Consider the following 10,636-nt stretch of genomic DNA (forward strand, 5'->3'; position numbering starts at 1 on the left):
TCTCTGGCCTCCCTGGTGCTTGCTTAATGGATTCATCAATATTCAGTGATTCACCCAAGTTTAGCCAGCAAGGTCTCTCATACTGACAACTGCCCACCTTCCTGGCAGAAGCAAGCAGTGTTAACTGCCCCCTCCCCTCCACTATGGGATGGTTTCTTAGGGAGACCAGCCAAATACCTGGTCATCAGAGAATTACATGGAGCCCCTTCCACCATGGATGGGGCAGCGAGATTCTTCCTCCCTAGAATAATTTTATCTCCGGGCTGTATTTGCTTTTCTAGCCTTCCACGCTGCTGCCAACAGCAGCACCTGGGCCTGCACTCAGTGGCCCTGTTCACCGTCTCATTAACCCACACAGTATCGCTTCTGATCAGGGAACTCCAATTATGAGGAAGTCAGTGGGCGGGTCCACGTCCCCCATCGCCCGGAGCAGCTCACCTCAGAGAACAGAGGCGCGGCCTGTTTGAGGCTGGGCAACAGTGCCAGGCTGCAGGCAGCATCGTGGGGGGGGTCAGGGTCTCGTCCTCCCTGGATGGGCAAACACTCCGAACCAACCTAGGAACCAGAAGGTTTCACTTCCCTTAGATCACACCCAGTGAGTCATTCTTTAAATGTTTGCTTCTGGTCCTCCTGCCCTGAACTCCGCGGCTGTGTGTTGTAATACCTCAAGGGGGAAAGGTTTCTACCAGCGAACACAGAGCGTACGTTGTGTGAGTGCAGACAGCCCCAGCACTTTTCGGGGTGTCTCAGGAGGGCCACCGTGGGGTCAGGCAGACAGAGTGACGGATTTGGGCAGGAAGGAGAGGATGGGGAGATACTGCTGCCCTGGGGGCCGGGGAAAGGTGTAAGGTTTGGGGATGTCCCTGGAAAACCTCTAACTAATGCCACGTTAATGCCACGTCCTGACTTTCATCTGTCCTGATGTAGTTGTTTTTTTTTTTTTTTAAGATTTTATTTATTTATTTTTAGAGACAGGGGAAGGAGAAAGAGAGGGAGAGAAATACCAATGTGTGGTTGCCTCTTGTGCATCCCCCACTGGGGACCTGGCCCTCAACCCAGGCATGTGCCCTGACTGGGAATCGAAACACAATCCCTTATTGGCAGTCCAGCGCTCAAATCCACTGTGCCATACCAGCCAGGGCTTGATGCGGGGTTCCTGAGGACCCCTTCCCTAGGCAGGACACAGAATGAGACAGGGTCTGTACCTACCCACTTTGCAGGGTCACAAAAATGGGCACACAGGCTCCACATCCTACCCACCCCGCATTTCTGCAGAGCTCCCAGCATCCAGGCACCCCCCCCTCCAGCCCCTCCCACCTCCGCAGGGCTGGCGGCAGGGTTTACGAAGCTCCCGGACCCTTTCCCACCCTTCCCTTCCCTACTCGAGCTGCTCTCACTGCAGGGCGGGTTCTGCAAGCCTCGTCCAAGCAAGCAGCGGCAGCAGCTAGGTCAGCAGAGGGTTGGCTCCGCGTTGCAGAGCATCTTCATCCGCCACCAGGCCCCGCCCCGCAGCGGCGGCGAGCCAGGCCACGCAGAGGACGACTACAGAACCTGGTGAGTACACAGGCCCTGTGGTGAGGGACCTCAGCGGCCTGAACCCTGCCCCACCCGACCCAGGTCCGGGCAGCCAGGCCTTCAGTTCCCGCTGGCTTCTTGGCTCTGTCAAGCGGTGTCAGGGCCCCAGAGCCGCCCCAAGAAAAGGACCCCGCAGCCCCGCCCTGCTCCCGGTCGGGCTGACCCGCTCCTACGGCCCCTCCCCTCTTGCAGGAACCTGGAATCTGGCGGCCCCAGTCCCCGTCTTCATTAAGCTTTTGAACCCCTCCCTCTTTCCAGGAGCCAGGAATGCAGGCCAAAAATATCTCTCCCTTCCGGACCCATGAGGCTCCGCTTGCAACCACATCTGCTCTGGAAACCCAGGCGTCTAAGCTTTGATTGCTCTTTCAAGCCAAGGATATGGGTCCCCAGCCTGGGCGTCTTGTGGAACCCGGGAGTCGGTGCCCCCAACTCCTACCGCCCTAGTTCCCAGGAATTTTGCTGCCAACACCCCCCCCACACACACACACTCTATGGACGGTGACATCAGGGACCCAGCGGTCCAGCCCACCAGTCCTTGCACCGCGAGTCCCAGTGAGAATAACGATCAGGGGACCCTCGGATCCTTAGGGACAGGAATCCGACCACTGTTATTTTGGGGACCCAGGAGTCGGGGACCTCAGCTCAGAAACCTCCCGAAAGCTGGGGGACCTCTATCCTTTTTTAGAGACCTAGGAGACAGAGATCCTAGACCCTGTTAAACTGAGGCCCGGTCGCCCACTCCCTGAGACCCAGAAGTCCCATGATTTCATCCATCCTGACAGGCTGGGCCGGAGCAGACAGGGAGGGAGAGGGCAGCGAGGCCCGAGGCCGAGGGAAGAGTGAGGTGACACAGGGGCGGGACCTGAGCTGAGGGTCTCGGTTCTAAACAAAAGCTAAACATGTGGGTTGCCATGGCAACGGCCTTCCGGGGCCTCCCCTGGAGACTGCACTGGAGCTGTGGGGGGGGGGGGGACGACCCTAGGAACCCCCACTCTTGCAGCTGTGTGTCTTCCTGTTTTGTTACCATGGTGATAGTGACTTCAGCCCTCCACTCCCCGCCACAGCGGGTGGAGCGAGAGAATACGGTTCAATTATTCCCCCAGGGGGCGTGATCTTTGTGCTGGCTCCGCCATGGGGCGGGGCTGGGATAGCCCCAGCTCGCGGGAGTCCTGTTCCAGACCAGAACCCTGCGCTCCGGCCCCGCCCCCGGCCATCCCCACCCAGCCCGCCATCCCCACCCAGTCGGCAGACCCTTCTAGTCTGCAGCTGTCGCCTCTGCTTCATTCAGCTCCGCAGCCACAAGCTGGTGAGGTGAGGCTGCGGTGATTCCGAGGGCGGGGGCAGCAGTCCAGGATTCTTGGGTGCAGGAGGAGAAATGGGCTGGGATTCACAATGTCTGAGTCCCTCGAAAGACTGGGGCTGGGCCAGATTCGGGTTCTGGAGAGGAGAGGGCTGGGGACCTGGACTCCTACAAGTCATACGTCTGAACGGAGAAGGGGAACAGGGGCCTAGACCCCTGGGCCTGAGGGAGGAGGGGCTGGGGGTCTGGACCCGAGTCTGAGGGGGAGGGGCTGGGGTCCTGGATCCCTGGGTCTGAGGGAGGAGGGGGTGGGGGCCTAGACCCCCGGGTCTGATGGGGGAGGGGCTGGGGGGGCCTGGACTCCTGTGTCTGAGGGAGCAGAGGGATGGGGACTCCTAGGATCCCGGTTTGAAGGGGCTGGAATGTGGTTCGGAGAGGTAGGTCCTCAGGAGGCAGGGAGCTTGGAGTGGGAGTCCTGAGTTTGGGAAAGAGTGGCCTGGGGTTGTGAATTATCGACTTCCCAATCTTGGGGACAGAACTCGAATTTAAACTGGAAAGGCCGGGGCTGAGGTCCAGCACCCGTGCTCCAAAGCGCGGACGGAGCTGGGAAGCTGGGCGCGTTAAGGCGGAGACAGAACAAGGCTAAGATCAGCGTCCCCGGATGTGGAGCGCACAGGCTGGGATCCCCGGGTGCGATCCTCAGTCTGCAGGGCGGTGGGGTGGGGTGCAATGCCTGGAGGTGGGGAGATGGCAGGCTGTGGCCCGGGGAGTCCTGAGTTGCGCCGAGAAGCCGGAGGGGTGTTACTTTTCCTCCTCGGGGCCTGGCCGCCCATTCCCGATCTCTGTGTCAGGCCATCCCCAAGGTGGCCCCAGCGTTAACGGCCATCCACGCGACACCGCGGGAGTCTTGGCCCGGCCTCTTCCTCCTGGGCAGTCCGGACTTCCTCCTAACGGGTCCTCGAGGGAGGGGCGTGGGGGCGGCACCTGCCAGGTGTCCTGGGACATCGCCCTTCCTGGAGCTGCTGAGTGGTGTGGCTGCGTATCTCTCTGTACTGAGCCTCTTGCCAGGCGGACACAGGGATTAAGGTTCCCGGCCACTCCTCTTGGGGGGGGGGGCAGGTGTCCAGCCCATCCTCCTGGGGACCCAGAACTCACATGTTGAACGTCCCAGAAACGTGGGTTCCAAGCCTTTCCAACTACAACCTGGAGTCCCGGTTCTCTGAGCCTTCCCCCTCTTCCCCCAAACCGACAAGCTTGGTGGGTCATCCCAGAGGCTAGCGCGCGGCCGGGGTCCCAGCGCCGCCTACTGTCCCCCGCCACTGTACTGCTGGCTGTGCTGACTTGAAGTCCTTATAAGGCCCGGAAGACGGCGCCGGCTGGCCCGGCGCCCGGCAGCCCCGACGCCTGTGCCCAGGGCCCTCCCCCGCGGCTGCCCTGGGGGTTGGGTGACGCTCACCCACGCCCACGCTCGCCCGAGGGGCGTGCCCTTTCGCTTTGCAGCCTCAGCTGCACCCCCTCGGTTTGCGGCTCCGGAGAAAGTGGGGCTGCCCTGGGGTCACCCCACCCAACTCTGGCCTTGTGGGGAGGTGCGCCCGGGCTGATGGAACGTCTACTGGGCGGTTGGCGGGAGCCTCCCACCGCGGCCCGCCAGCGGCCTGGGAGGGCGGAGCTGGGGCTGAGCTGGACGCTGAAATTCTCCCTCCCTCTTACGCTTTGACTAACCTTTTCCAGGTGTCTGACTTCATCAGCCTCCGCAGCCGGATCTTTCTCTGTCGGGGTCCTCAGCTAAGACCTCTGGTGAGTGGACTGGGGGCCTGGACTCCAGGGTCTCGGGGGGTATGGGTTGGGGTGGTGGGAGTCTTAAATATTTTGGTCTGAGAGGATGAGACTGGGGTTCAATGCCTAGATCCTTCGGGAAGTACCTGGGAGCTTGGGTTCCGAGGAGTGGTGGGGCCCCAACACCTGTGTGTGGGAGGAAGGAGTGTGTTGTGGAACTGGGCTCCTGTGTCCTCAGGGAGCCACTGTGCAGGGATGGCAGGGCCCGAAGTGGTTAAGGGTTGTTATACTGGCTCCTGACGCTGGAAAGAGGAAGTTTTAGTTCCCTGTGGCTGAGAGAGGCCTTCTGAGCTTTTTAGAGATGGCAACACCCCTAAAGAGGTGTTGAGATGTGAGACATTTCAAAGGCCTGAGGGAGGATCTGATCCCCAACACACTGGAGATGCCAAGGCTGTAGGTTGGGGAGAGAGCAAAGCCGGAAGCTGATTTCCCTGAGCGCAGGTGTGTCTGCTTGGTGTGGACTGAGGGCCCAGAATCCCGAAGTGTGAAGCTGTATAAGGAACAGGTGAGGCGAGGAGAGGCCTAGAGAGTTCAGTGGAAGGGCCAGGGCGCTGCCCTGTTGAGAATCTGGGAGCTGAATTTCCATGAAGGTGGGGGACTAGCAGGCTGGGACCCTGAGGGGGTTGGACTCCCTGCGCGGGAGGGGGATAGGCATGAGGAAGCCCCACTTCGACCTTTAGGTTGAAGTTCTCAGACAGAACTCCCAGGCAGGAGTCACACTGGTGATCTCTGAGTGGGGGGCAGGGGAGAGACTGCTGGGGGAGAGGGTGCTGTCCAGAAGCTGGAGCTAGTTCCAGGGACTGGCTGGAAGCTCTGATCAGATGTGAGTCCCTGAGGATGCTCGCACGTGGAGATTGCACTCCTGAACTTTGGGACGTGGGAACTATCTAGGCCTGTTAGGTGAAGGAGGAAGTTGGAGATGACGGCTGAGATGCAGAGCCTTGGGCACTCAAAAAGGGGGAAGCAGAGAGAGAGATGGGTTGTTACGGGGACAGAGCCTCTTCTGGCAGGGGTGGTGGGGGAGGCAGGGAAAGGGATGCTTTAGAACCTGGTCTTGAATGCTGGGTGGCTGAGTCTCTGGGGCAAGGAGGGCAGCTTTGGATGTCCATTGGAAGAAAGCTCTGTGGTTAATTTATTTCCTTATTTATATTGAATTTATTGGAGTGACATTGGTTAATGGAATTATATAGGTTTCAGGAGTACAATTCTATAATAACATCATTGATATATTGTATTGTGTGTTTACCACTCCAAGTCAAGTTTCTTCCCATCACCATTTACCCCGTCTTTATCCTCTCCTACCTCCTCCCACCCCAGAAGATCTGTGGTTTTATAGGAGGTGGGTTACAGGGAGAGGAAAGGAGTGTCTTGACAAGGAGAGAACTAGGGGCCTGGACTCCTGAGTTCTGACGTGAGAGGTGGAACACCTGAGGCCAGAGGAAAGGAGGGGCCTGGGACCTGGTTAGCCAAGTCATCCTAGTAGGCCTGGGACTGTCCCAGTTTGAAAACTGAAGGACCTGAATCTGGGAAACCCACTCCAGCTATAGTCCAGGTTCCTTTGTCCCCCTGGGATGGGGGGCAAAGAGGCTGGGAGCCTGGATTCTCCCAGTTGGAACCTCCTTAAGGCATTTTCTTTCCCCCTCCTGCAGCCATGCCGGTGACAGTGACCCGCACGACCGTCACAACCACCACCACGTCATCTTCAGGCCTGGGCTCCCCGACCATCCTGGGGTCCCCTCGGGCACTGACCCAGCCCCTGGGCCTCCTCCGACTGGTACAGCTGTTTTCCACTTGCGTGGCCTTCTCATTGGTGGCCAGCGTGAATGCTTGGTCAGGGTTCGCCGGTCACTGGTGTATGTTCTCCTGGTGCTCCTGCTTTGCTGTGACCCTCATCATCATCATTGTGGAGTTAGGTGGGCTCCAGGCTCGCTTCCCACTGTCCTGGCGCAACTTCCCCATAACCTACGCCTGCTATGCCGCCCTCTTCTGCCTCACGGCCTCCATCATCTACCCTACCATCTACGTCCAGTTCCTGTCTCACGGCCGCTCAAGGGACCATGCCATCGCCGCCACCTTCTTCTCCTGCGTCGCTTGTGTGGCTTATGCCACTGAGGTGGCCTGGACCCGGGCCCGGCCCGGCGAGATCACTGGCTACATGGCCACTGTGCCAGGCCTGCTCAAAGTGGTCGAGACCTTCGTGGCCTGCATCATCTTCACCTTCATCAGTGAGCCCAACCTGTACAATCACAAGCCGGCCCTCAATTGGTGCGTGGCCGTCTACGCCATCTGCTTCATCCTGGCCGCTGTGGCCATCCTGCTGAACCTGTGCGACTGCACCAACGTGCTCCCCATCCCCTTCCCCACATTCCTGTCCGGGCTGGCCCTGCTCTCTGTCCTCTTCTATGCCTCTGCCATGGTCCTCTGGCCTCTCTACCAGTTCGACGAGAGGTACGGTGCCCATCCAGAGCGGTGGAAGGATGCTAGCTGCCAGAACAAGCACAGCTCCTATGTGTGCTACTGGGACCGCCGCCTGGCTGTGACCATCTTGACGGCCATCAACCTGCTGGCTTATGTGGCCGACCTGGTGTACTCGGCCCGTCTGGTTTTTGTCAGGGTCTGAGGCTCTGACCAGGAAGGAGCTCCCGAATCCCACTTCTTTCCCCGGGTGTCTTTAATGAGTTCTGATTTCCTCTGATGTCCTCTTCCTGGGTCCCTCTCTTCCCCTTCTCTTCTCTTTCCCATTCAGCTCACTGTCTCCTGTCTCTTCCACCTGCTCCCCTCTATCCTGATGCTCTGCCTCCTTCTTTTCCTGCTTGTTTTTTTTTTTTGGTTGCCCACATCCTGTTTTGCCTTTCTCTTTTCACTCTCTTTTCTACTTAGTGTGTTGCTCGGTTCTTTTCTGGTCATCCTGTTGGTGTTCTCACCTACCTTCTTTCCTGAATGCTTCCCATTTTCCTTCTTTCAATATCCTCGGGAGCCCTGAGACTTCTCTGTTCACCCCCCCACTGCCACCCCCCACTCCAAAGGTGCTGAGCTCCACATCCCACACCCCTCTTCGCAGCTGTTCAGACCCTGGGCCCCCTGAGGGGCCTCATTGCCAAAGCATGTGCCCACCCTGGCTGTGCCTTAGTAGGTGTGTGTGTATGTGTGTTTGGGGGGTGGGGTGGGTGGGTAGCTATGGATTGGTCTCCCTTTCTCCCAGTGGAAGGGGGTATACAGTGCACCTCTTTTTTAAGTTAAAAAATGCCTGGAGGTTAATAATTTCTAGTGGGTGGGAGGCTTAAATCACAGACCCCGACTGCTTAGTCCCTGCCTGACACTCAGCCTTACCTGAGATTGGCTCCAGAATTTTTGCCAGGCTTAGTAAAACCTTGTGCCTAGAGGCCCTCTTAAAGGAAGCAGAGAGTGATGGATGCCTTCCACCCCAGCTGCTCTCTGGATGTCAAGATTCCTGAAGTGTTTGTGAGGGGCAGGCATGTGGGGCTCCAGCCGTAGTATTAAAAACAGCATGCACTGCCTTTGCAGGGGTGGGGGGAATGACCACTGCTGGCCTTACTCAGACTGGTAGCCAGGGTTTTTTCTTCTTCCTGTCACAAGGGCAGACATTACTGGGTGCCTGTCACAAGGGCAGACATTACTGGGTGGTCCTATTCTTAAAGGGAAAGTTTCTTTTCCATTGAAAAAAAATTTGTGGGTGGGTTGGGTAAGTGGGGATTGCCATTGCCCTAGTGAGGATTTGCACTGCTTGAGTGTGTGACACACGCATGTTTCTGTGTGCTAGGTGCTTCCTGCTGCTACTTCCTGCTTCTCTGGAACCCACACCCATAACATGATATATATATATATATATAAATGTACAAATATATATTTTATTTTTTTTTAATTCCTTGGAGCTTCTGGTTCCCGTCAGCCTCTGCCGTCAATTATAGAGGGAAGCCTTGTCCCTTCCTCCACTCCCACACTCGTCATGTTCTTTATTTTATTTTTTACCTCAATATAAAGATAAAAGGAAGGCTTGCGCTTGTGTTATTATAGGGGAGGGCTCCAGGAGGGTAGGGCAAGGCCCAGATTCCTAGGTCTGGTGGGAGAAGAGGGTGGGGCCAAGACAACTTCGGCCTCCTCAGAAAAATACTAGCTGAGTCTGGCTCTTCCAAATTACTGTCTCAAACCAGGAGAACTACTTAGGATAGAAATGAACACGATTTCTCCGTCCTTGGAGACCCATGGCCACCTCAGAAATACAATGTCCCAACCCGAATGCAGCATCTTTCTTTCAAAATTAATTCTTGCAGATTCCCCACCTTGGTATTAGCCTCTCAGGGCTGAGGACCCAGGCACTTGTTCTTCCTGGCCCCCCCTTTCTCAGTGAGTTCAGTCAGTTATTAAACACTTTTTCTCATATTTATATATATATTCCCTTATCCAGGTTCCTGACCCAGCTCAGGTTCCCTTGTTTTGCACCGGAGCTATTGCCCCAGTCTTGTCTCTCACCATCCTACCTCCAGCCCTTGGGTGCTCCCAACACCCAGGTGGGATCCTACCCTCCCTGCTCACATCCTTCCATAGCCCACTCGACCTAGCCTACGGGTAACACCAAAACCCCTCGGTCCGGCATTCAAGGCTTTCAGGATCTGACCCTGCCTACATTCCACTCTCGGTTCTTTTTCCTTTCTTCCCCCCATCCCCCACTCTCAGTTCTAAGCCCCCTGTTACACCTGGTCAATAGACGGCCTTGATAAAGAGCAAATGAGTGTCTGTCCTACAGAAAGTCATCCTGCCCCTTTCTCCAGACCCATAATCATAAATACATAAGTCTGAGGAACTGCCAGAATCGTGCCACCCAATTTCTGCACCAACACCTGTGAAAGCAGTTGGGAAGAGAAACTGCAAGGGTGGGGAGGGTCTCGCCGGAAGAGTGGGGGGCCTACCTAGTACAGAGGCACCCCATTTTGGTGACATATAGCCTCTTCTGATCGCTGGTGTCCACCCCAGAATTCTGACCTGCATCTACCCCTGCCTCCTCAAAGGGCGTCTCCTACCCTCCTAGCTGGGGGTGTCTCTCCCCACCCCGCACCCCATGCTCGAACCCCTTCTGGAAGGCGCCAGAAAGGGCCTCTCGAGCAGCCAGGGGCGGAACGTAGATGACGGGAAAGAACCCCGGGAGCGCCAGAACCGAGGGCGGTGGGATTCCGAGGTGTTTCCAGGGCCACTCCTGCCCCCATCTGCTCTGGGGCATGGCGGATGCCCGGGGTTGGCTGGAAGGCGAGAGTACTCTGATTCTCTCGCCTTTCCTATGATTTTGGAAAGGGGTAACCCGATCCCAAAAAGTGCGGTGGGAGTCCCGAGTCGCCAGGCACCGCCGCGGCGCCCTGCTGAGCGATGCTTCGAGGAGCATGCCGGGAGAGGAAGTTCTCGACCGCGTCGTGACCACAGGCCATCCCCAGGATCAAACTACACGCCCCAGGATGCATTGCGTCCCGCAGCCCGGGGCGGCCCGTGGTTGCCGTGGGCAACAGCGGTGCTCTGAGCGCGCCCTGGGAAGCTCCCTGGAGCTGAGGGAGGGACGGAGCAAGACCAGAGAGGGACAGAGAAGCTGGCGGAATGACGGAAGGGGGCGGGGGAGGAAGCCCCCCCGGGCGGATGTTTGGAGAGACCCCTCCTAACGCTGGAACAGATGCTATTTTTAATGCTAGAACTCCAGAGCCGGAGAGGGTCAAGGACTGAATCCCAGAATGGGGGGGGGGGGGGGGGGGAGGCGCGCCCCTCCCTAAGAGACAGAGAGATTCGTAGAATCAGAGAGACAAGTAGAGAGTGGGTGAGAAAAGCACAAAGATGGTGGGGGGCGGAATCAGGAGACGGAGAGAAACTCCCCCACCCAGCAACAGAGGGGAAGGATTGGGTCTAGAGAAGCACGGGCAGAAAAAG

General features: G+C 57.6%; 1 protein-coding gene across 3 annotated transcripts; it reads left to right on the forward strand.

Moving 5' to 3' along the window:
- The first annotated feature begins 1,331 nt into the window (after positions 1-1,331).
- Positions 1,332-8,234, forward strand: MYADM (myeloid associated differentiation marker). Of its 3 annotated transcripts, none has more exons than XM_028530404.2 (3): positions 1,332-1,554; positions 4,607-4,672; positions 6,361-8,234. In XM_028530404.2, the coding sequence occupies exon 3, from the start codon at positions 6,363-6,365 to the stop codon at positions 7,329-7,331; it is 969 nt and encodes a 322-aa protein (XP_028386205.1). In that variant the 5' UTR covers positions 1,332-1,554; positions 4,607-4,672; positions 6,361-6,362; the 3' UTR covers positions 7,332-8,234. The 3 variants fall into 3 exon arrangements, with proteins under 3 accessions (XP_028386205.1, XP_035868530.1, XP_035868531.1); XM_036012637.1 differs by lacking the exon at positions 1,332-1,554 and adding an exon at positions 2,737-2,886; XM_036012638.1 differs by lacking the exon at positions 1,332-1,554 and adding an exon at positions 4,330-4,461.
- Positions 8,235-10,636: the final 2,402 nt, after the last annotated feature.

Source organism: Phyllostomus discolor, chromosome 12 (assembly GCF_004126475.2).
Source record: "Phyllostomus discolor isolate MPI-MPIP mPhyDis1 chromosome 12, mPhyDis1.pri.v3, whole genome shotgun sequence".
NCBI lineage: Eukaryota > Metazoa > Chordata > Mammalia > Chiroptera > Phyllostomidae > Phyllostomus > Phyllostomus discolor.